The following is a 25,445-nucleotide window of genomic DNA, read 5'->3' on the forward strand; positions in this document are numbered from 1 at the left end:
TGAAATTCCCACCTCCCGGGACGCTGGTCTCACATGGGCCCGGATATGTGGGTCACAGAGGTGTGGGCCCCGGTGGACACACTTCCACTGACTCTTGGGTGGGAGTGGGAGAAAGGGAAGGGAAGCACGGGGAGGGCAGGAGTCCAGTCCCCAACCCAGCAGACCTGACCTCACTGGGGCACCACAGCCCTGAGCCCACAGCCCACCCTCCTCCTGCCTCCATGGGGCCACATGCTACGCCCAGGGCCCCGTGGACGCAGCAGTTTTGTCATGACTTCTCCAGAGAAAACGACCCCCCCGAACCACGGTCCTACGCTCCCCTGAGTGACTGGGCCCCGCTGTGTGGTCAACCCTCTGTATTTAGACAACACTTAGGCCGAAACTATGAAATAGTGATTTATTTAGACAGGTGCATGTTATGCCCACAGATCACGCGTTTCCAACAACTTGCAAATACACCAGGTCTGCGAAACAAGGCGCTCTTCAGGGGACAGAATGACTGGATGGGCGCCCTGGCCACACCCGCCCGTCTCCTCCCCACGCGCCCTGGGTGGGTGGCGTATCCGTGGGGGGCTGCTTGCTGTTCTCTCAGTTGGGGGGGGCCTTGAGTGGAGGGTGGAGGCTGGAGTGTGGCGGGACGGGGGGCCCTGCACGGCGGGCCGTTAGCCCCCGAGGATTCTGCAGGCGGCCAGGCGACCAGCAGCGTAAGAGGACTGGAGATGCCAGTGTTTGGAGGTTCACAGCGGGGCTGCAGGGCTGAACTCTGTTTCTCCGAGGAGCGGGAGGCAGGGGGACAGGGACAGGGCCCTGGGGCATCCGAATAGGAGGGACATGGCTGGGGGATCCGTCCTCCACCCAGGTCCCCACCCCTGCCCAGCGGATGGTCAGAAAACCCAGCTACGTAAACTTCGAGATTTTTCCACGGAGAGTGGAGGTGAGCTCATTAACGCGGCCACCCTATGTGCCCAGTGACTTTGGCTGAGACAGGCTATCGAATCCCAGAAAACAGCCCTTCCCGTGACGGGGAGGGGAGAGCCGGCACCAGCTTCACCGAGGGACGCCGAGTACGTGGACTTCCCGGTCCCTGCCGAGTTCGGGACACACGGACGGTCCTCGACCTTGGTGGCTATGGCCGAGTTACCCTATAACTCGCCTTTTCCAACACCTAGCTAAAAATTCAGGCAGGGAATATGCCCTCTTACGAAAGCTCAAAGAGTGGTTTCCGCCTTCACTTGGGCCGAGTTGGGTTTTGTCGACCGCTCACCTATCTGCTGCAGCCAGGGGCAATGATTAATGGGGTCGGCTGTCCCAGAGCCCGCATCCTACCAAGGCCAGCGGGCGGGCGGCCAGGCCTCCGAGGGACTCCGAGGACTCTTCTGGAGCTCACAGCTAGGGGCTCGAGAAGGGCCATTCTCATCGCGGGGGACCGGTGCCCCGACCTTGCTGTGAGCTCCTGGGTCGAGGGTCGATAGGACTGGAGCTGAGCGGCCGAGGGAGCATCCCGCTCCCGTCTCCCGCCGGCCAGCTCGGCAGGCACGGCCTCCCCACGACGCCCCAGCCTGGACTCCCCCTCGGCGCAGACGTGGCGGGACCCGGCAGCAGCACCTGCCCCACCACACCCGTGACAAAGGCAGGCGCGAGGGCCCTGGGGTTGCGCAGCAGGCGTGTGTGTGTGTGTGTGTACACGCACACACATGGACACATGGCTGTGTGTGCACAAACACACGTGCGCCCAACACACACACGTACCACAGTCACGAACACAGCACATGTACGCACACGCCCATCAAGTCCTCAAACACATGTGCACACACACTTAGACATGACCACACACATGCATCACACACGCTTCCCTACAGCCCCCACGCACAGTCCTACATGTCACACTCTCACACGTGTACACGAACTTCTGCACATGCACACTCACACACGCACACCCCCACATACCTGTGTAGCATGAGCACACTCACACATACACACTTGTGCACATGCCTGTGCACATGCACTTGCACACATGTGCACACTCACATGTGTGCGATCCTACAGTATACATAAACACACACACAGACACTCACATGTGCACACACGTGCACACCCACGCATGCACACACGTGCAAGCACTCTCACGTGTGTGGCCTGGATCCTCCCCAACACCAACGGCCGCACACGCTGGGCTGGGCCACTCAGGACTTCAGGTCCCCGTTGATAGAGGCCGTGGACAGCCCGCTGACCAGCCCCTGGCGGTCCCCTGGCCTCTGGCAGCGGTCCCGGAGCAGCTTGTAGATGGCAAAGCCGGGGATGACCAGGCAGGGCACCCCAGCCACGATGACGACCACGGCGTACACCCAGCCCGGGTATGTGACCTTCTGGGATTTGGGAAATTCCTCCTGGGGAGAGAGTGGCAGTGAGCAGCCTGTGGGGTCTCCCTCAGGGCAGGTACCCCTGCCCCGTGGGTCAGCTCCTGGCCCTTGTGGGGGAGGGGAGGTACCCCCCAGGCTCCCCACCCTACAGGAGCAAGACCGCCCTGCGGCCCCCCAGCAGCCCCGTGGCTCACATAGGCAGGGTCCCAGATGCTATAGGTCAGCTCCTCGTTGACCTTGACCACGAAAAAGAACAGGAAGATGACCAGCATGAGCAGGGGGCTGACCACCCTCCACGTGACTTGCCAGAAGATGTTGGGCTTGTGGCCGATCATGAACTCGATGTCCCTGTTGAACCTGGACACAAGGCGGGAAGGAAGCCGTCGCGGGGTTTCCCCAGAGACCAGCAACCCTATCGAGGCAGAGTCGGCTGGCCGTCCAACCCTGACGGACGTCGCCATCTCCAGTGCCCCGGCCCGGTCTTTCTCTGCCCGCCGCCTCTAGGAGAGCCCAGTTCCTACGTCAGGAGCCCCCCTGGGAGGACAGCGGGACGCTCCACTGTCCGCAGTGCCACTGCCCGGAGCTCCAGACTGTAAACTCGCCGCGTGGACTCGTGCAGAGCTGCGGCCCGTGCATCTAGGGCGGACGGCGGCCTCCCACCGGGGCTGTGGCTCTGACCCTGCACAGCCCCACCGTCTCCCGCCCGTCTGGGCCGGACTCTCTTCTGCACCAGAGTCCACTGTCTCTAGATGTCGCCATGGAGCACGCGGAACGTGGCCACGCGCTGTCCAGGGCCGCAGAGAGTCCAAGGGACACTGCTGCCCAGGCCTCGTCCCCAGGTGGGACCAAGCAGGAGTCTCCTGTGCACAGGGCTGTCCTGCGTCCGGCGTGTTGACCGGTGCTCTGCCAGCGTCTGGCTTCAAACTGCCTCAGACGGTCACAGACGGCCGTGCCCTCACGAGGGCTGTCACAGGTCTGCGTCACAACCTGCTGCAGGCACAGCAGCCTTCCTCCGCGGTGTCTGCTGGTGTCGTGGCAGCAGCTCCCCCACACTCCCTTGCTCCCAGGAGGGTTCGCGGGGTGTTGTGGAAATCCGCACTCACGCAGGGAGCTCTTGTGGGTGTAGAGGAGGCTCTCCAAAGGCTTGTATGTGCTTTATGGTAACGGACGCAGGCAGGTGGTCTCTGAGGCCCTGGGGAGCCCATCCCCCAGCGAGAGCCCAGGTGCCGTGTTCTGGGCCTGTGGTCCTCTCTGATCAGGGCCTGATGTCCTGAGAGTCCGGCCACATAGACCTCAGACGAGCCTGCTCACCCACTTTTCTTCTCTCTCTAGAAAGGCCTGGAGCTCCCCACGGCGGAGCTCCCTCCCCTTGGACCTCGTGGCCTCCTTGGGGCCCCACGGGGCAGCCTGGATCTCTGCGGTGGGAGCCCCTGTTGCCCACACCTGGCCCTCACGTCTGCTGCCTGTCCCCCAGCCCCGGGGCTGCTCTGCCCACCCGGCCCGTCTGTGCCCGCGTCTCGGGCCTCCTGCGCGGGACTCGGGCCGCCTGCGCGGGACTCGGGCCGCCTGCGCGGGACGTGGTAGTGCTTCGCCTTCAACTGATGGTTCAGTGACGACCTTTCCTACCCTGCGGCTCAGGCCGCACGGGTCTCTACTTCCCTCCACGGTAGCGCTTTGCTGTCCTTCCGCCCCCAAGAGGCCGGCGAGTGCCCCGTCTCCCGGGTCTGGAAGCGTCGTCGGGAAGCTGGAGGGAGCGCCGTGAGGATCGCTCTGGTGGACATCCGTCTTGGCCCATCCCCTCTGCCCTCGGCCACACAGGCGTCAGGCCCGTGCACGCTCGGCCCCGAGCCACGGCGGGACTGTCCCGCCCCACCCCAGATGCTGACCCACTTACCCCCGCGGGAAACCACCTGCCGCCGCGGCCTCCCTCCTACCTGTCCACGCCGTACACATACACGACGGCGAACATCTCACAGAAGGCGATGACGAGCAGGGGGATGGACCCCGCGTAGCCGTCCAGCAGGGAGAGCCAGTACTGGCCGGAGTTCAGCGTGAAGATGAAGGCCAGCAGGTACGTCCCCAGGCAGATGAGGCCTGCGGGGCAGAGAACACGGCCGCTGCGGAAGGAGGCCCCGCGTCCCCGCCGCGCCCCGGGAGCCGTCCTCGCCGCCCCGGCCCCACGCACCCGTGAGCAGCTCCTTGGGCCACTTCTTCGGGATGATCCTGAGGTCCTGCAGGGGCACGACCACGCCCTCCATGTTCCCGAACATGGACGACAGGCCCAGGCAGAAGAGCATGACGAAGAACAAAACGGCCCACAGCGGGGACAAGGGCATCTTGGTGATGGCCTCCGTGAAGACGATGAAGGCCAGCCCGGTGCCCTCCACGCCCTGCGGGGTGGGGCGGCGTCACGGAGGCCCGGGGTCCCCCAGGACCCCTCCCAGGCCCCGTCCTTCCCTAGACAGCGCCGCAGCCGCCGAGCCCCGCCGGGCGAGCAGAGGTTAGCCGAAGGTTTAAAGCTGAACGAGTCTGACGACCGGGAGAGGGCTGCCCTGCTCGCCGCCGTCCGGGCCCCGGGCTGCCCAGACAGACCCGCGGCCACTGCAGAGACCATCTGCTGAGACGCACGCCGCGCAGCTGCGCTCAGGGTGTGGGGTGACCTCCACGAGGCCTGAGCCAGTGCCCAGAGCGGATGTCCCGGGCCCGCGGCCAGTGGGCCCGGCTGAGCGGCCGCAGCAGGGCGTGGGCTCCAACGCTGGGCAGGGGCAGAAGCCCCACGCGGGTCAGCGAGACCCCTGTTGCGGCCCCTCCCCCCGGGTGTGTCTGGCGGGGTTGAGGGGCTGAGTGAGGCGCCCCGGGCCCAGCGCTCCCTGCCGGGCTGCCCTGTCCCCGGGACTCGCTCCCAAGTCAGGGCTCCCAAAGCGACTTCACAGCGTTTGCGAGTTTAGGAGGAGAGGGTAGAGGCCGGCATCCGCCCGTCGCGCAGGGGAGAAGCTTGCACCCCCGGGGGGGAGGGGGAGCGAGAGGCCCGCCAGCCCCGGGACACACACTCTCCATTCTCTCTGCGGAACTTCTTGAGAAGGCAAAACCGGGGCAGCAGCACCGGCCGGATCCTGGGCGGGGTGCGGGGTGGTGGGGTTGGGACTCAGCACCCCGGGGACGCTCGGCGCACAGCCCCCAGCACTGACTCCTCCCTCAGCTACCAGAGGAGAAGGAATTCAGAGGCTCCGGTGCCCTTGGACGGCGCCACCCCTTGTCTGGCATGTATCGGGGGACAGACCTGCTGAGGGGACCCTCCGGTCGCCCCCCTGCTCTGCTGGCTGCGCTCACTCTCAGCACACCTCACTCCTGTGGAGCCTGTCACCCCCCGGCCGCTGGACTCCGTGCCGGGCCCTGAACATGTGTGACACGTATAGTGCACGGGTCCAGAGTAGAAAATTGCGAAATTTAAGTCTGTAAGTATTGGCCCATAAATCCTGGCCACGTGCCAGCTTTGCCGCGCATCGAGCCTGGCGTTGAGAGCCGTCCGTGCCTCAGAGGACCGCTTGCAGAGGACAGCTCCGCCCTGGGGCAGCGGACGGTGTCAGCCGCGCCCGCGAGTAAAGCGAGGCGAGGGCTCGGTGAGCGTAGGTCTGGCGTGTTTGTAGGAGGAATCCCAGTACTCGCGGATGTGGGGGTGTTGGCGTGTCTGACGTGGGGCACTGCGGGGAGCCAGGCCGCCGGGGCCCCAGGGCCCTGCCTCGGCCTCGGGTCTGGGGCACGGGCTCTGTGGCGCCCGGGACTCCAGGCCCGTCAGATCTCGGCTCACGGGGGGATGCATGGCGCCTTCGCCCCCTGCCCCAGCCCGTGGATCCCCGGAGCACCCCCCGGGGGCCTGACCTCAGAGAGGAAGCTGTTCATATCACAGGTCTGGAAGCGCAGCCTCGCGAAGGCCTCGGGATCCGAGCTGTTGCACCAAAGCTTCATCTCCTCGAAGTTCTCCTGCGTCACGTTGCCCTCGGGCAGGTCGAACCCATTCACGAGCGTCAGGATGTTCCTGGGAAGACAGGGGCTGGCTGCGGGCCGGCGGCTCCCCGAGACCATGAGCGAGCTCCGGGGCGGGGGGCCACATACGTGCTGAAACAGTCGTCGAAGCGCTCCGTGGCGCGGAAGCCGATGATGGAGTAGACCACGGTGGCCGCGTACACGGACGTGAAGCCGTTGATGACCGACACGATCACGGCGTCCATCTCGCAATTGTTGCTGCACGAGAATGGCGTCCGGTCACGGCCCATGGGGACGCCCGCCCGGCCGGAGTTAACACCCAGCCACACAGGCACGGGATACCCAGTGGGGAGGGCACAGCCACGGGCGACACAGCCACGGGTGACACAGCCCACCCCGCTCTTCCCTTCCCGCCATGTCCCCAGGCCCCCGCCACGCCGGCCCTGGAGACCTGCCCCGGGTCGTGAGACCTCGAGGAGACGGGCTGGGCCTTGCCCCCCCACACCTGGACACCTGAAGCCCCCCACCCTGGCTCAGTGCTTCAAGAACACAGCCCCGACTCCCCAGCCCCACCCGCCAGGGCTCACACCCTTCCAGATGCTTCTGGCCACCAGCGTCAGAGTCACATGACAAGCACTGGCGAGGGCGAGCAGGGATTGGGTGCTGCTGCATGGCTGAGGGGATGTGAAACGGGGTGGGCTCCGTGGAAAACACCCCCTTGAGCCCTTAACTCCAGAGCAGCCCCACCCCGGGCGTCCCACGGACAGCGAAGGTACGTCGGCCCCCGAGCTCGGACGCAAATGTTTGCCATCGCCAGAAGGTGGAAACAGCTCGTGCGTCCATCGTGGGAAGGGGGAGGGCAAGAAGTGTGGCCCGTCCACGCCTGGGTATCCTCGGCCGTGAAAGGCGGGATGAGTGACACAGGCTGCGGCAGGGCTGGACGCCGAGGAAGTCGTGCTCAGGGACGGAAGCCAGACACGGAGGACGGCTCCCGGCCGTCCATGCGGTGAAAGGCCGGGAACAGGCGAGTCTGCCCAGAGAGGGAGCAGGCGGGGGGCAGGGGTGGGGGCGAGGGCGCAGGGGCGCAGGTCTCCCTCGGGGCGAGGGCATGCTCTGGGGCTGGTGCCGGGCCTGGCACAGCCGGGAATGTGACTGCATCAGCCGCTGGTGCGCACTGAGTGGGCACATGGCCCCGGCTGAGAAGCACCTGCTGTCAGGTCCGTCCCCTCGGCTGCCCCTGTCCCACCGACACCACAGCCAGCGGGTGAGCCCACCTGGCCCCACGCCCGTTCTGTCTACTCCTGCGGCTTATCTGTCTCTCTGCTGGACCACGGGTCCCAGCAGGACGGTCCTGGTGCCCCAGGTGGCGCACAGGGAGGTGCCCCATAATGTTTGTGGACCCCTTCCACAAGGGTGTCAGGCCGCGGTGGGTGGCAGGGGCTGTCCCTCCTGGGGTCATGGGTGCCAAGGCACGATGGGGAGTGTGGGGGGGTGAACACCAGCGCTCGCGATCGCTGGGACAAACGCACCCAGGGGAGGCCGGGCTGTTAACGCGTCTCCCTGGGGGTGCCTCGCTCCTGAAAGCCCTCCCGAGGCCGCAGCACACCTCCGCACCCAGTGGCCACAGCCCTACTGGGACCCGGGGTCAGCGGGGCCACCCTTATGCCTTCCTCCGCTCGCCCGCCCTGGGGGTGGGGAGGCCGAGGCACAGGGCGGGCAGGCAGAGCCCCCGACACTCACTGCACAGAGTTGTAGCTGGAGAAGGAGATGAGACCCCCAAAGGCCAGTGAGAAGGAGTAGAAGACCTGAGCCCCCGCATCCAGCCAGGTGACCGGGTTGGCCAGCTCCGTGACCTGCAGCCGGACAGAGACCCTCAGCCGCGCTCGGAAGGTCTGGGGACTGGGACGCAGGGCTCCCGGAGGGGACAGCTGGTGCACGGCCCAGTGGTGGCCGCCCTGGGTCCACAAGGTCACCATCGAGCAGACAGGCCCTGCCTGGACGCCACGAGGGGCCCAGAGCAGGCCGTCCCCCAGCCTGGCCTCCCCTGGGCCGTCTGGGCCTGGGCCGACCTCGGGAGACTCACGTTGGGCGTGAAGAGGAACACGATGCCGTTGGTGGCTCCCTTCAGCGTCAGGCCGCGGATGAGGAAGATGGTTAGGACGACGTAGGGCAGCGTAGAGGTGATGTACACGGCCTGCGGACAGGGCAGGTGTGGGCCAAGGGGCTGGCGGAGCCAAGCGGGCTCCCGAGGAGAAGGGGCGACGGCGTGGGACCCCCGGCCCGCCCCTCCCCGCACGCCCCGCCCCCAGGCTGCCGGCAGGAAGAGGCGTCCCCCTCCCCACCACCTCCTGAAACTGCGGCGGTCTGGCTCCCCGGTCAGAGCTCTCATGGCCACTTGACCCTTTGAGTGCGTTCTTGAGCGCGGGGGCAGCAGAGGCCCCTCCCCGACAGTGGGCACGCGGGGCCCTCGCAGCGGCTGAGCGTGCTCCCCCCCAGCACCTTCCCGGTGGTCTCGATCCCGCGGATGGTGCAGACGTAGAGGACGCTCCAGGCACAGGTCAGGCAGAGCAGGGCCCACCACTGGATGGAGCCGGAGTCGCTGATGGAGGTGGAGATATTGAGGGTCTCCCGGTACCAGAAATAGTCCACGGAGGAGCTGCGGGCACACTCGTCCACGTAGCCTGGGGCGGGCGTCCCCACCAGTCAGAGAGGGTCAGGGAGTGTGAGCCGCCCCAAGGGACAGAGAGCCCAGCCCCGAGCTGTGCTTCGGGGCGGTGACAGTAGGGACGATGTACACACACATCTGTACACAAAAGCACACCTGTGCATACCTGCACACGTGCACATTCACACAAACACATGCACATGTGCGCACACTCACACAGACCCGTGTGCACATGCGTGCACACATGTATACCCACGTGCATGTGTACGCCCGCCCGCACATGTGTGCACATGAACATGCCCCCCCACGGTGCACATTCACACAGCACGTGCACACGTGCACACACTCACGCAGACAGGACTCGCGGGCACGAGTGTGTATGTACACGCACACCTACGCGCCTGTGCACCCAAGGCCTCCGCCGCCTGCCTGCTCCCTCTTGCCCCTGCCGCAGGCACATAAGAGACCCACAGGCTGAGCCGGGAGTCGGCCCCTGGCCAGGTGCTCTGCCGCGCACGGGTCACAGGTCTCTACGGCTCCCTGGCTGAGGCCCACCCCGGGCAACGGTGCTCAACCTCACGTGGTCTCATCCCTTTGGGTTCCAGGGTCCTGGGTGCCCTTCTAGGCCAGCCTGACACCCTGAGAGGAGGGAAGCCATCTAGTCCTGGAGGGCCCCCACCCCATCCCCAGAGACAGGGACCGTGCCCTGAATGGTCCCCGAAAGCAGCAAGAGAGGCTGTGGGGGTGGGCCCTGACCTTTCTCAACTCCGAGGGGCCCGTCTTGCCGGCCCCAACCCCAGCACATCTGGAGGGATCCGTGTAGCCAACCACAGCGGCCACATCCGCTTGGTGGACCCGCGCTCACAACACAGGCTGTCCACGCCCCGATGGGCATGTGTGCCCATAGCCCAGCCCCGTGCCCTCACGTGTCCCCGTGCCCTCACAGGCCACAGCCCAGGGCCCGCTCCCCCCTTCCCGGAGAGCCCTGTACCCCCAGAAGGAGCAGATGGTGAGGGGCGAGAGTGCTCTGCGGACGGAGCCTCCGGGGACTGGGCGGGAAAGGCCAGTGGAGAGCAGGACACTGCCCTGCGGATGTTGGGGGGCAGCTCTCTGGGGCAACCTGGAACCCCACGTCCGCTGCCCGCATGGGGAGGATGGCTGGGCAGGGCTCCCCGTTTCCTCCGTAACAACAGAGCCGCTGCCACCCCTCCCGAGAGGGAAGCCAGCCTTTTTAAGGGCTTTTCTCCTGCGATGTGACTTTGTTTAATGCCCTGTTGCCTTAAATGGGCTCTGGTTTTGCAAGACCTGAGCTACGGCGGCTCCGGCACTTGGAAATCACAGGGCGGCTCTTCGTGGGCCGTGGGCCACATGTCCCAGGGCGCGGCTCCCCCCACTGCCAGTACCGGGTCCCCAGCCCCGCACTGCCGGCCCCACCAAGGTCTCACCTGTCCGGTTGGCGTTGAGCGGGCACTCGCTCCAGGGCAGGGGGTCCTGGAAGGAGTTGAAGAAGTACCACATGACCCAGGCGATGATGGTGTTGTAGTAGTAGCCCACCATAAAGGACACGAACATGGACGCGATGCCTGGGGGGACAAGACCGTCACTGCTCAGGAGTAGGGGGGTGTTGTGGGGATGAGGGGTCAGGGCTGGACGGAGAGGTCAGTGCTGGGGGGGATCAGCTCGGGGGAGGAGGGGCCGGCGCTGGGGGGAGGGGTCAATGTTGGGGTAGGGGGTCAGCGCTGGAGTGAGGGGTCAGTGCTAGGAAGGAGCTCAGTGGTCAGCGCCCCTCCCGGTCAGTCTGGCCATTGCTGAGCCCTGATCTGGGCGGGGAGGAGGGGCTCTGCCCTCCATGCGTGTCTATACCCTCCCATGCCCTGGGCACCTGGGACTCAGGATGGCCTCAGCTGCCCGGCTGGTCCCTGGTAGCCGGGAGTGATGGGGCCTGGACCTGCGGCCCACAGTCCCGAGATCCCAAGGATGGGTTTGCACAGGCCTGGGCGTGGAGCCCTGGGCCCCTCCTGTCCCTGAAATTAGGCAGAGAGAGCAGAGAAGGAAGGGGGGTGCCGCGAACCCTGGCTCTGGGCAGGGCCCCGGACACGCACCGACGCCCTTCAGGGCCGGGTGGATGGAGCTCCAGACGCCCACACTCCCCTTCCGCAGCCTCTGCCCGATGGCGAACTCCAGGTGCAGCAGGGGGATGCCCTCCAGGACCAGCAGGATGAGGAACGGGATCATAAAGGCGCCTGCGTGGGGAGGAGGCAGCGATGAGGGCGGGTGGCAGCGTGCGGGAGGGCCCCCCCTGGGAACCCGGTGTTTGTCGACAGCGCCTCAGAACGGCGGCACAAACATGGGCCTGGGACCTCACGGCCACGGGCACCGTTTCCCACAGAGCCACCTCGCACCGCCGCCCCGTGGTAGCGTCTGTCCGCGGCACACGGCAGCCCCTGGGAACGAGGTCCGGTGTCGCTGTGCTAGACGGAGTGTGGGGAGGCACGACAGCCTCCGCTGGGCGGTGGGGAAGGGTCAGAGGGGACAGGTCCCGCGAGCCCAGGGTTCCGAGGCTGACCCGGAGGTCGCGCACCGGAGGGGGTCCTTCTGAGCCTCGGGAGGTCAGCCTGGACGCAGGCGAGCACGGGCCTCACCGCCCTCGTGGAGTCACCAGGACCCCCGGCATCTCACAGAACCCCCAGCTTTGGTGCCGGAGAGCAGGTGGAGGAGGGAAATTGTAAGGGCTACCGCTGGGGTCTCCGGGCTGCCTGGAAGCCCAGGAGCCTCTCCGGGCGCAGCCACGGCGGGGGACGGGGCTGAGCGTGACCCAGCAGTGATGAGCGCAGCCGCGGTCCCCACCGGCCTGGACGCGGGCCAGGACGCGGCTCTGCGACGGAGACCAGACACTCCCTGCTTCAGGACTGACGGTGGGATTTGGGTCCCCGCCTGGTAGCCACAGGTGCTGGACTCCCTAGACCCTCGTGGACCGAGACCCCTGAGCTGGGCTGTTTTCTCGCCGGGATGGCTCTCGGTCCGCGCTGACAGGGGCCGGCCATGACCTGCTGAGGGACGGTACTGGCCCCTGCCCGGCCCGGGGTCCCGCGCCATGAGCAGGAGCATTTGGGACAGCCTCAGGCCGCTCTGCTCTCCACCCCCTGCCCCCCCCGTCCTTTCTCCCCATGTTCTCCAGCTCCTGGCCTGAAGCCGCACCGCCCCCTGCTCCTTTCCCAACTTGTTCGCTCTGCTTGTCCTTCTCCCCGAATCTGTCATATCCGTCACCCCAGCCCCACTCCTCCCACCCCCACGCCTGCGCCAGCCGCCTCCGCCTCCAGGTGCTGCTCTCCGGGTCAGGGTGGGGCTCAGACCCCGACCTGGAGGTCCCTGGGGGAGGCACGCGGGGGCACGGTGTGTCCACACGTACGTGCCCGAGGGCGCGAGTGTCCGTGTGTGCACGTGCGCAGGTGGGAGGGTGTGTGTGTAAGTGTGTGGGTGGGTGTGTCCACACGTGTCCGTGTGTCTGTGCATGCCTGCATGTGCGTGTGTGAGTGGGACAGAGCCACAGCCCTCTCTCTTCTCTCCTCTGCACATGTCCCCTGTCCTTCTGTCTGTGGGTCCTCGTGCTGGGAGGGCCGGGCCTCCTGCCGTGGGTCGTCGTCCTACACATAGGACTGCCCGAGTGGCCTCACTCCCTAGCCGGGGCTCCAGGGCCAGGCTCCTTCAGAAGCTGGGGCTGCGTCAGAGGCCGGGGTCCAAGTTCCAGGAACTCAGGGGTGTGGGCTTGACAATGACAAAAAAGCAAATCCAAGGACAGGTACCGGGAGAGGAAGAGCCACCAGCCAGATTCCCCCGGGTATGGGGGCACAGCCCGGGCCACTCAGAGCCCAGCAGGACCTGCTCGCTGGGTCACCGTGTCAGTGAGGGTCTAGTTACAAAAGAAAAGACTTTCCTTTCCAATGTCTCCTTAGGGGCTTGATCTGAAAACCTTCGAGCAAAAGTACCAAGAAAACAAGTCCAGAGTAGCACAAAGTTTGCAAACGTCCTTCAATCCCATCCCCTCGTCTCATGATGCTGCTCTCACCACCAGTCTCCCCACCCCTCAATCGCCAGCAGGAAACTTTTATTCATACTTGGAAACCTCACTGGGACACCCCCTTATCCAGGACGCCTCCGCCACTGCCTGTGCTCCCGGCACCCTCCCACGCAGGAGCTCCTCCGGGCCCACAGACCAGTGGTCAGGCTCGGCTTCCAGCGGGCACGGCGCGTGGAGGGAGGGAGTGGGGTGATGGGGGGGCACGCGTCCACACCACCCCCCAGCGGGAGCCCTCTGTGTCCCCACGGCGTGAGGCCCGCCCCCCTGGCGCCCCCAGCACCGGGACCTCAGCCCCTTGCTCGTCCCGAGGACGAGCATGTTCTCCAGCAACACCTGGTTCCAGAGAAAGCGCCAGGGACACACGGCTTTCCTCTTAGAACCAGCCCGTGGGGAAAGGTGGGGGAAGCAGGGAGGACAGAGGCGGGAGAGCGGCCAGCAGGCACAGTGGCTCCCGGATGTGGTTCCAAAGGTCCTGGGAGACGGGCCTCCTGGCGCTGCCCGGTGCCGGCTTGGTGGGTGGACAGGTGGAGGCGGCAGGAGGGGCAGCTGGTGCCCACAGGAGACACACCTGCTGGCACGTAACCCTGGCGGGGAGACTAGGGCAGGGGGTGCGGTGAGCAGGTCTGCTAGAGAGGAGCCCTGTGAGCCCCCGGCCAGGCGCGGGGTCACGGCCGGCAGACGCGTGCTGGACTGCAGAGGCGCCCAGGAGGCTGGAGGAATGATTGCAAACCCTCAACAGGCCGCCGGTACGGCGGGACGGACTTGGGGTTTCCCCGATCACCCGCAGCGGTCCAGGAAACGTGGCGTCCTTGCAGATGGGCTGAGCAGCAGGTGTGCTGGGGGCACCGGCCGCCTCTCCCAGGGGCCCACGGACCTGCACGGCCCCTCCCTCGCGTGTCTCTCACCGGGTCCCTAAAGGCAGCTGAGGACGGCCTCTCGCCCCTCCCCCAGGGTCTTCCTGGCCTTCTAGCCTCCTGCGAGCAGCTCTGAGCAGACCACGCCGGTCACAGACCCGCAGGCTGGACAGCCGTCTTGTGCGGGGATGACGCCGCAGCCATGACCTCACTCCCTGGGTCTGGCCCACCTCCTGGCCTCCGTTCCAGCTGACTGTCTGCTCTGGGGGGTCCCAGTCAGCACCTAGAGTGCCCCAGGGCGTGGCCCTGCTCACAGCCGGCCGTGGGGAGGCCTGGCACCAGAGAAGGCAGCCAGGGGCGGCAGCTTGTCCAGGGCCTAGAGGTCGTGACCCTGGGATGGGAGCCACCTTGGGTCGCACACTCCTGGGTCCCTCCTCCCCTGGGGTCTGCACCCTGCAGCTCATAACCAGGCCCTTCTAGGCCCAGAAGGCTCTGCCCAAAGGGGCCTTGCCACCCCTTCCCCATGCCCCAGACCCACCGAGCCCCGGTGCACCCCCGGTCGGCAGGGGAGGCCGTGAGGTGACAACGACAGACAGAGCTTGGGGGTGGAGGCTGGGGGTCCCGCACCCATGAGCACTGCTCCCGGCAGCCAGGATGGGGCTGGGGGCCAGAGACGGAAACGCAAATGGCCTCCAGCCCGAGGGCCTCCTGGTCAGGGTGGTCAGGCCGGAGTGACTTAAGGCTGCAGGGTTACAGCCCAGGCCCAGCCCCCCGGAGCTCGCGGGCCGCGAGGGGCGTGGGGGCGCAGGCGGGGCCTGGGAGGGCCAGCGCGGGCTCCCCTCGGCCAAGGCCTGGAAGGACCGTGCTCTTTGAGCTCGTGGGGATCTCCTGAAGCGAAGCCCAGCCCGAGATGTGTGCGGGGAGGGGAGCCCGTGCCCAGAGAGCCAGCGGCCCAGGTCGGGGAGTTCAGGGGGAGGGGCCGAGAGGCCACACAGACGCCAGCTCTACAGTCCTCTGGTCCAAACGTCGCCTCCCGATATCCCCAACATCCCCCGGCTGGGGCCGCACACAAGAGTTCCTCCCAGTCGGAGCACCTTTCCTGACACCACCCGGTGCCCGCTCTCATCCCGCTCCCGCCCGGTTCCCATCCCGGAGCCGGGACTCCGCGCCTCGGTCAGGGTGGAGCCGGGCTGTGGGGACACGGCTCCCGCGGGCTGGTTCAGCGACAGTCCCATCCGTCCACGGTGTGGGAGCAGGGTTCCCACGCTGCCCCCTTGAATCAGAGCCCGTGGGTGGGGGCACCCAAAAGCCCCCATTCCCCAGGGTGATTCTCTGCGGGGCCCCACAGCCTCCGGGATTTACTTGGCAACATTCCTCCGGTGGCTCTTGTGGTGCCCCTGCCCTGGTATCGGGGACGAGCATCTGGCCTCCACCCACAGAGCGGGCCCACCCCTGCGGCCCCAGGGCCCCACGCGGCACCGGGACGGCCCCTTTCCCCGTCAGGCGGGCTTCTCGCAGCCCACAGTGGGGGGGCGGGGGAGTCTGCCCCGTGCTGAGCTCCCGGTGGAACGGAGCAGGGGTAGATGGGCCGGGGAGACCCTAGGGCGGTCCCCAGGGGGCAGGTGACTGGAAAGTCCCAGAAGGAAGCGGCGCTGACATCAGGGACTCTGCTCTCAGCCCCCTGCCCCCAGCGCCCCGGCCCCCGCCTCCCAGAAGCACAGGGGGGACCAGGGAAAGACACATCCTGGGAACTCAGGGCCGCTGGGCTTGACCCGGAACCGCTTCTGCTTTTCCTGAGGAAACTTTCATACCCCGAAGCGCAGGCGAGAGCCTGTAGGTCCTTCAGAGTCAGACGGAAAACAGCCCCTGCTGATCCCCGTCCCCGGAGCGCCGGCATCTCCGGAGCAGCCGCCCGCCGGCTCCCAGGGCCGGACCCCTCTGCCTTCACCCCCCTCGGCCTGGGGGCCAAGGCAGACAGGAGCCATGGACATGTGGGGGCCCATCCCGGAGCCCACAGGCACTGGGAGGGTGGGCAAGGGGGCAAGGCCACGAGGACACCGACCCGGCACCCCTGGGGGACCCGCAGGTCGGGGAGGGGCAGCCTCGACCTGTGGAAGGAGGCCCCTGGGCTCCAGGCAAGGCCCCCAGAGGCCTCTGCAGGGGGCAGGAGGGGTCGAGGCCGGGGTGCCCTTGTGCGGGTCGCCTGCTCCTGCCCAGTTCCTTCCTCTGTCCCTCCAGGAATGTGGCACCCAGCTCTGGCCTCAGGACATGCATAAAGCACAGGGAGAGCTGAGATGGGGCCCCGCGGTGGACACGAAGACAGCGGGGCTCGCTGCCCCGCCAGACTCGGGGGGCAGGCTCCATCCGGAGCAGTGGACCCCCACATGCAGGTCAGATGTGTTCGAGAACAGGGCAGGGCTCCCCACACTCGGACACTTGGACACGCGGGGTCAGGGCCGTGGACATCCCTCGCTTCCTGCCACGAGCTGGGAGCAGAGGGCCCTGGACCACTGGCCACCCAGCCCAGCCCTGCCCGGCCCGGCCCGGCCCCCGGCACACGCGTGGAGGCTCGTGGCGCTCTGAGAGAAGGCCCAGCTGCGTGCCGTCCCGCCCGCGGCCCCGGCGGTGCTGGCGTCCCAGGGGAACGTGGCGCCGCTCACGCCCAGGGCCCCAGTCTGCCATCCCCGTTCCCCCAGCCCCGTGGCCTACCTCCGCCGTGGCTCTGGCACAGGTAAGGGAAGCGCCACACGTTGCCCAGGCCCACGCAGAAGCCCACGCACGTGAGCATGTACTGGGCCTTGTTGTCCCACTTGGGCCGGGAGCTGGCCTCCTCCGCCTCGATGGTCTCCAGCTGGCCGAGGGAGGGGATCCGGGCCTCCAGGCCCGGGTTGGGCAGCACGAGCCTCACCATGGTGGTCGTCAGGCAGGTCCCTCCCCACAGAGGCAGGCCAGCAGCCGGAGGGCGAGTGGCCACTGGCCCAGAGCCCCGGCACTTTATAGGGAACCTTTGGCACCTTGCCCCAGGCGCCTGGCGTCAGCAGATCTGATGGCCAGTCCGCCCCAGCTGTTAATGCCTTATCTGCGGAGGCTCGGCGGACCCTCCGGAGCAGCTCCTCGGGTGCCAGCCAGCCCCTCCCTCTGTGTAAACGCCCGTGTCTGCCGGCCCCCACCCCCCAGGGCGCTCCGGGGCCAGACCCACACCCCCAGCTCAAGAGCCTGGCGGACTCAGCGGGACGCCGCTCCTCCCAGACCCGGGGATGCTCTCTCGTGGCCACACCCCCCACCCCGCAGCAGAGGGCAGCCGGGAGCGGCCCTGTCTCCCCAGCTCTCTGCCAGCAGGCTGACTGCTAGGGCATCCCTGAGCCCCCATCCCAGTCCAGGACATGAGGGGGACCCTGGTCCCTGGGAGCAGCCCACTGCCCTGTTCACACCAAGTTTGGGGCTGCCCAGACCCCTCCTGGGCCAAGCTCCGGCATGTGGGGAGCCAGAGCTACTGTGGACTCAGGGCCTCTAGGACTTGGGGACCCAGACTGGTCTCCAGGGCTCTCTGGCCCACGGACTCCCCCGAGGCATCACCCGTCCGCCACCCAGCCTCTCCCTGGGGCAGCTGGACTCCCTCGTATCCAGTGCCTTGCGTGGGGCAGCCCCCCACACCCCGGAGCTGGGCGGCGGGGCCTGCCGTGGGAAGTGGGGTCTCGACCCCCAGAACGGTCAGGCAGGGAGACCCACGGAAGCCAGCCGCACGTGCGGACGGCAGCATGGCCTCTACCTGGTGCCCGCGGGGGCAAGGCTGGGGGCCAGAAGAGAACCCCGCCCAGGGTTTGGTGTCTAAGCAGAGACTGAAGGCAGAGCAGGGACCTTGGGGTGAAGGTTGTGTGCAGGGATGGCCGGTGCCCCTCCCGACTCAGTTCCCGAAACCCCCCCGCAGTCCTGGCCGCCGGCCGGCCGCCGCGCCTCTGGTGAGTGGCCACGCAGTACCCGGCGCGCCCGCAGGACTTTCCCCGGCAACGCCCGTCCCTGGCCTCCGACCAGCTTTTGGGGTCAGCAGTGCACCAAGCTCTCCCTGCCACCTGGTCCTTCCCAGGGGGACGGGCTCCATCATGGTGACTGTCTGTTTATCAGGCTCCCCGGGGACCTGCGCCACTGGACAATAACGTCCCCAAGTCTGGGCACTGTGTGCCCTGACCCCGACCCCACCCCGTGAGGCTGGTTCACACTGACATCCGAGGGTTGTTCGCGTGAGGACAGTGAGGATGGGCGAGGGCCACTCGGAGAGGGGTGAGTTCAGGAATCTGACCTTTGCCCCAGGACAGGGGGACTGGGGAAGGGTGGAGGCCGGAAGGGAGGGATCAGGTCAGAATTTAGGGGCATCTAGTTCCCGAGATGACAATGCAGGCCAGGAGGGCAGAGGCCACCGCAGAGACAGACAGAGGGAGAGACGCGGAGACAGAAGGGGAGACCCAGAATGGAGGGAGAGACCCAGAGATGGAGGGAGACACACAGACAGAGGGAGAGACACAGAGATGGAGGGAGAGACAGGGGAACAGAGACAGAAGGAGAGAGAGGAGAGAGGTGTCCCAGGCTGGTCCAGGGCCCGGGGGGGGGGGGGGAGGGCTGGGGTGGGGCAGGCACAGTCTGGAAACGGGGAGGTGTGGCCTGGACCCTGAGGGCAGGTGAAGGGCCGGAGTGAAGGGGCTCTTCCCGGGTCCTGGGTGTGTCCAGAGGGAGAGCCCTCCCCTCCCCTCCCCCACGGGAGGCCGAGGCAGGAATCCAGGTGTGTGGGGGTGGTCCCGGCCCCCTGCAGGCCCTTCCCAGGGGTGTCCCCGAGCCTTCCTCCGTGGGGCTCTCTCTGGAAGCCTCCACAGGAATCCGGACCTGGACGGCCTTCCCTGCGGCAGCCAGCCCCCCCCCCCCCCGCCCCGGCCACCGAGCTCCGCCGTCCTCCTCCGCAAGCACAGTCGTCCCACGCAGCTCCGCGGCTCCTTTCTGGGAGAACGTCCAGAAGACCAGGTGCCCGGGGCTGAGCCTGACCGGACCAGGGTCTCGGCAGCAGGAACAGGGGCTGCTGCGGGCCCCGGGGTTCCCTCGCCCCGGACCTTGCGGGGGGCCCCGCAGCAAAGCAGTTCTTGTTCACGAGCGGGGGATGAGGTCCTAGCGGAGCGCCAACAAGGCTGGGTGCCCGGTGACAGTGCCACAGTCCCTGGGGTGACCTCCATGTTCTGGGTTCCTGGGGGGCAGATGCGGGGTGCAGGCAGGGCTCCCACAGCCCCATTGAGGTGGAGGGCTCTTGCCCCCTGCTCCCCCCTGTGCCCTCATGTCAGCTCCTGCTTGTCTAGGAGCAAAGGCCTCGGTGGCCGGAAGGTCCCACCTGACCTGCCTGGACCCCGACCTTGACCTCCCGACTCCAGCCCGAGGTTCCCCTTGGTCACCCCTGACCACCAGGCCCACCTCTGTCCCAGGACCTTTGTGCGGCGAGCGCCTCCCACCCGTCTTCCTGCAGCATCCACCAGGCCGCTCTCCCCGACCTCCTGTCAGCGGGGACACCACACGGTGACCTCGGCCCTCCCAGCACCGCGGCCGGCTGGCCCGTCCCCTGCCCCACCTCTGTGCCCCTCTCTACTTTCCTTCCCCTGTTTCGTAGCATCATTTCCTTCGAACACGCAGTTTATTTGTTCTCTAGTTGCTTACGTTCTGTCCTCGCAGTGGAGGGGACATCCGCGGGCAGGATGTCGCCTCCTGCTTACCCACCATGCCCAAGGCCCCGGGACTCTCAGCATCAACCCAGCGAGGGGTCCCCGTGGCGCCACCCTGAGAGGGGCCTGTCCAGGGAGGCAGCGGGACGGATGCTGGGGCCTCCCCTCCCCGCTCCACCCACTGGGGAAGCTCCCCCGGGACCACGCTCCAGAGTCTTGGCGACCGAAGGGCCTGGTGGCTCAGGTGGACGGAGACTCAAGGAGCCTTTGCGTTCATTATAGCGGTGACTGGAAAGTCAGGACGCCCAAGGCCGCCTCCCCACCCTGTCCAGGTCCTGGGGCCCACAGGCCTCCCTCCCAGTGGACGGGGGACGGGGGACGTTGTGGGCAGCGGCAGCCGCCCACCATGGGCACGTGTCCTGTCCCAGGACCCTGGGACAGAGTCCCCACCGGTGATGGGGATGGCTCCCGGCCTCCCCCGCGGTGCGTCGGAGGCCCGTCCCCGCAGCCCTGTCCTCCGTGGCAGCACCCCCGCCGCGGTCGCCGTAGCAACACTTCCCACCAGAGAACAGGTGCTCGGGAGGCCAGACTCTGTCGCGCCTGCAGAGACGTGCTCGTGGCTCCGAGGGTCCGCACGGTTTTCCCACTGACCGGGGGCGGCCCGGCCCACCTGGCCCAGAGCGTGTGACACACGCGGGGCCGCGGGGCTCGTTCTGTCCCTGGTGGCTCCGGCGAACACCGTGTGGGAGACGGGTGCCCACGGAGGGTGCCGTCATCCGCTTCAGGCCATCGGGGTGGCTTCCGGTCACCTGCGGGCGACCGCGGTTAAGTCAAAAGTTGAGGTGGGATTTCTGCCATGTGGGAACGGTGCCCCTAAACCCCAAGTTGTGTCAGGGTCACCGGAGTGTGCATGTGTGTACGAGCAACCCCGGCACACTTGCTCCCTGCTTGAAGTTAAACTGTGCACGACTTTTACCTAATATTATATTTTGAGCATTTTATTAAATTTAAATTTTTAGGGGCGCCTGGGTGGCTCCGTCGGTTGAGCCTCTGTCTTTGGCTCAGGTCATGGTTCCAGGGTCCTGGGATCGAGCCCCGCATCGGGCTCCCTGCTCGGCGAGGGCTCTGCTTCCCCTCTGCAGCTCCCCCTGCTTGTGCTCTCTCTCTCTCATTCTATCTGAAGCAAATGAATAAAATCTTTAAAAAAAAAAAAAGTTGTTGTCTGCAACCACCTAGACAACTGCAGGTCTTTAAAAAAAATTAAAATTTTAAACTAAATTTGCAATTTTATTTATTTCATTTTTTATTACTTTGTATTACATTTGCCTTTTAAACACCACTTTTTCTGTGGAACACACGAGTATCCAGTGTGCTGGGGAGACGGTAACACTGTAGAAAATTTCCCCAATGCGCCTCCTCCCCGCTGTTTCCCTTTCTGATCGTCCTTGTCGGCACATCTATTAGTTTTACAGGTTAATGAACTTCCGGAAAGCAGGCACACAGAACATTCCAGAAACAGCCCCCCCCCCCCGTCCCTTCCCAGGCGCTCTCTGCCCTCCCCCAGAGAAACCGCACCGCACACAAGGGTCGGAAGGTCTGCCCCTCCGGCCCGCCCGAGGAGGCGCCCACTGCCCCCGGCCTGCAGCCCTCCTCCTGGGGACGCGCCCAGTGCCTGCGGGTTTCATCTGCGTTTCCCTGCGGCCTCACACGGAGCTCCGACCCCGCATTTACGGGCATCGGCTAAGCCTCCCTTCGGATGTCCCTTCTATCCGGAGGCTGACCTCGCCTGTCAATCTTCGGGATGCTTTGGAAGCTTCCGGAACGCGGGCGTCACAAGTGTCTTACCCCTCACAGCCACGGGCCTTCCCAGACTGTCCCCCGCGTCTGCCACCAACAGCTGCGTCTGCTTCCTGCCCGCGCACGGCCGTCTGCTGCCGGGTCGCGAGGACGTCCTCACGCTTTATTCTAGAAGCGTCAAACAACGAGGCTGCTCGTGGGTCGCATGAGGACGCAGGGCTGTTTGCTCTGAATGTTGCTGTCCCCACCGTCCTCAGGCCAGTCTCGCCACAAAGCTGCTCGTCCCTCCGCCTCCCGTGCTGGTCCGTCAGCCGCTTGAGCCCGTGGGGCGCGGGCAGGGGTCTGCGCCACGCGGCCTCTCGCAAGTGTCCCCGCGGTGGGGGGGCCCCCACGCCGCTCCGACAGCTTCCGCGTCCTGACCTTACGGCTACAGCCGTTTCTAACCCTTTCGGGGGTTGAGTTTTGCAGAGAACCTCAGTACGAGGGGACCCCGGAAGGGCGGGTTTCAGTCCGTCCCCCCCATCCTTTTGTCTTTTACTCTCCTACTCTTGCCGCCTTCCTGCGGGTGGGACGCCGGGGCCTCTCGCGCGGGGACGGAGTTTCCGGTGCGTCCCCGTGGCCCCTGAGGGCGCGCAGACGTCCGTACGCACGGCCCCTGCCTTCCCGGGACCGAGGGGCCCTTTCTGTTCCCTGGAACGGCGTCCCCGAGGGACCAGCCACAGCCCAGGACGCGCTCCCTGTGCAGGGAGCTCTCGGCGCGGCAGCGACCCCTGGACATCGGTCTCCCCACGGAATCCCCGCTCCTTGCCGCCGCGAGCCAGGCCCCAGCCTGTGGGGTCCGTTGTTTGTCGGGAACAGGTGTCCACTCGCGCAAGTGCTCTTCTGCATTCTGGAGTTGGTCCCGGGTTCCTCTCCTTCGTTCTCTCATTGTGGTAATTTCACAGCTCGACTTTTTAGAAAGGTTTTATTTATTTATTTATTTGATAGAAGACACACACAGGGGGAGAGGGACACACGCAAGGGCAGTGGAGAGGGAGAAGCAGGCTTCCCGCCGAGCAGGGAGCCGGACGCGGGCTCGATCCCAGGATCCTGGATCATGACCCGAGCCGAAGGCAGACGCTTAACCGACTGAGCCCCAGACTCCCGACAGCTTAATTTTTAAACATGGAAGGATCCTACATCCTTGGAGCAATCCCAACTGTCCGTCACACGCGATCGTCCGTACCCCAGGATTTGGGTCACACAGATGAACCGGGAGCATTTCCGCCTCCTCCTTGGCCATGTGAGTCCATCCGTGGTCTGACTCCCCATCTAGGGCGGACGGCGGTGCGGGAGCGAGGCAGCCGGGGCGCGGGTCCCCAGCGCAGACGCGGGCCCCACGTGGCTCCGCAGACGTGCCAAGTGTCACACCCGCCAGCAGGAAGAAGAGCCTTCTCACGGCGCTGTCACCGACAGCAGAGACTCTCACCTCAACATTCTGCTACTGTCCTGGGGTTAAACACGTGCAGCCCACGTGGGCCCCTGTACCTCTGACTCCATCCTTCATCAGTGTCGGGGTCTGTCTGTCCAGATTTTATTTCAACAGGGAACACGTTCTGCATCAAGTATTTTTCACATCAGTCTTAGGAGAGGCTGCCCCACCTTTCAGATCAATGGAGAACGGGTGAGGCCTCCTCACGTGTGGGGCAGGGAGCCAAAGTAAGAAGCCCTGCTCCTGGGTATCCCCCAGGGCACAGGACAGCGCCCCAAAGCCCTGGGGGCAACAAGCACAGCCTGGGGATTGGTTATCAGTGACACACCCCCAGGGGCTGAAGTCCTCAGGGCAGGCGGGCAGGTGAGGGCGGGCCCAGCAGGTGGGCAGAGGGGGGCGGGCCCAGCAGGTGGGCAGAGGGGGGCGGGCCCAGCAGGTGGGCAGAGGGGGGCAGGCACAGGCGGGAGCAGGTGAGGGAGGGCACAGGAGGGCAGGCGCTGGGGTGTCCCGTGATCTCCGAAGTCATTAACCTTTGTCTTCAACGGGGCTGGGGCTGTTTGTTTTCCTGAAGGAACAGAGTTACTGAGTAGTCAGAAGTCACGGGGAGGGATGTTTGATGTCCCCCTGCCCCCATCCCCGCCCCAAGCCTGCGTTCATGGACTTCTGGGCCTGGAGTTAAGCTCTAAGGGCCACCCCCCCCCCACTCTGATATTCCGTGTCTCCTCTGCCCCTGTCTTCCCAGGGGGGAGGGGGAGCAGGGCACTCTCTGTGGGGACAGGCGGCCACGGGGAGCTAGGGGGGCCGGGGAGAAAGACTGAGACACAGAGTCTTGGTGCCCAGCTGTCCTGTCCCCTCGCACCTGCCGCCACTAGCAGGTGCATTGGCAGAAGGCTCCACGTTCCAAATGCCACACTCATGGGGAGCAGGGAGCTCACCAGGGAGCCGGCCAGCACAGTGGCCCTGGAGTCCCCTCCCTGCCTGCCTGTTTACTGCTGAGTCTTCACCGACCTGTCAGGGGGATCGGCTGGGAGGGAGGCGGGGGTGAGTTGGCCTCTGTTGGGACAGGAGCTGGGGCGGGGGGCAGTGGGCGGGCCACAGAGCTTCCAGGACCTGGGGGTGGAGCCCAGGGTCCACCCTGCGGAGACCCTCCCCTTTGTTTAGCTGGAAACAAGGGAGGAGGCCTTGGCTTGACGGTCTGAGGTCGTGTTGTCAGGTGACAGGATGCACGTGTGTACTTTGAGAACTACCCTGATAATGAAAGTAACACGTTTTTGGAACATAGTTGGAAAATGCACAGGAACTGAGAAAAAGGCATTTCCTTCGAACACCTGCGTGTGCACCCGTGGACTACAGGTCGGTGGTGATTCCCCACTCACAACGGGGGTCGGCAAGCACCGTCCACTTCGTGCACGAGCGCGTCCCGTCCTGTCAAACTCACAAGCCCTGGAGAGGGGCCGCACGGGAACCGCCACCCGTGTTCCTCCCGTCGGCCGTCCTGGCGTCGGGCTGGTACTGTTGATGCTGCCGCAGTCCCCGTCTCTGAGCTTGTGGACGGAGTTTCCTAGAAGGAAGTTACTAGATTAGAGGCGTCGAAAACCGCGTTCTGAGAAGATCCTGAAGCAGGAGCAGCTCCTTCTCCCCCTCGCGGGGCCGGGCCTCGTCTTAACTGTCGCCGGTGGAGCAGTGGGACCGGTGTCCTGCCGGCGTCGGGTGTGCGTCTGGCTCCTGCCGACCCTAATTCTCTCGGGGACCTTGGTTACTCGAGCGCTTCCGCCACACGTCGCGGAGCCCCTTTTTCCGGGGTGGGGGTCCCTGGGCAGTATTCTGAGCCTCAATCCCCTCCTCCGTGTGGGCTCGGATGCCGGGAGGGGCCTCTCCCGACCTCTCGGCACATCACGGTGGCCCCACGAGCCCTCTGTGGCGGGTTTCCCTGAGCTGCGGTTCCACTCGCCGGGCTGGCCTCTCGGGGGAGACGCCGCCGCTCGGCGGGAAAGCCCCCCGAGGCTGGAAAGGTGGGACAGCCCGCTGCGGACACGGAGGCCCACATCCCCGCTGGAGCTCAGCTTGACCAGAACAAGGCCCGGCGGGGGGGGAGTCTGGGTCTGAGCACGGCGGGAGACCCACTTGGAGGGGAGGCCCAGCCAGACGGTGAGGACCGCTGGGAGGCAGCACGGTCCGGCGACAGCGCGCCGCGAGCTGCCGAGAGGCGTTCCGGGGCCCCAGGCCCCAGGGAGGGATGAGACCCTCGGTCAGACCCTCGGTTAGCCTAGAGCGGCACCTGCCCGCGGGGGTGGGAAATACGGACCCAGAGGCAGCGGGCAGCAGAGATTGGGACCATGGAGAGGGCAGAGCCCGGGGCTGCCCCGCGTGGCCGCGGGGCCCTGCGCTGGACTCAGGAAGACTGGACACCGCCAGCAAAGGCAGGGTCTGCCTGGGGCGCCCCGTGCAGGGGAGTGGGGACGCCACGGATGACGCCACGGATGACGGAGCCCAGATCTCAGGGAGGAACCTCTCCCGACAGGCTTTACATCCTCCTCTGGAAT

The 25,445-nt window shown here is 66.2% G+C and overlaps 1 protein-coding gene across 1 annotated transcript; it reads right to left on the reverse strand.

Annotated features, from left to right (window-relative positions):
• Positions 1-2,183: 2,183 nt before the first annotated feature.
• On the reverse strand, positions 2,184-16,852 carry SLC6A19 (solute carrier family 6 member 19; the record flags this gene model as incomplete). The annotated part of the gene is made up of 12 exons (XM_080804807.1): positions 2,184-2,387; positions 2,555-2,717; positions 4,295-4,454; positions 4,546-4,750; positions 6,240-6,396; positions 6,474-6,602; positions 8,085-8,197; positions 8,428-8,538; positions 8,844-9,025; positions 10,455-10,592; positions 11,112-11,252; positions 16,651-16,852. 12 exons carry the CDS (start codon positions 16,850-16,852, stop codon positions 2,184-2,186), a joined length of 1,905 nt encoding a protein of 634 aa, XP_080660933.1.
• Positions 16,853-25,445: the final 8,593 nt, after the last annotated feature.

Source organism: Martes martes (assembly GCF_963455335.1).
Source record: "Martes martes genome assembly, chromosome: 5".
Classification (NCBI taxonomy): Eukaryota; Metazoa; Chordata; class Mammalia; order Carnivora; family Mustelidae; genus Martes; species Martes martes.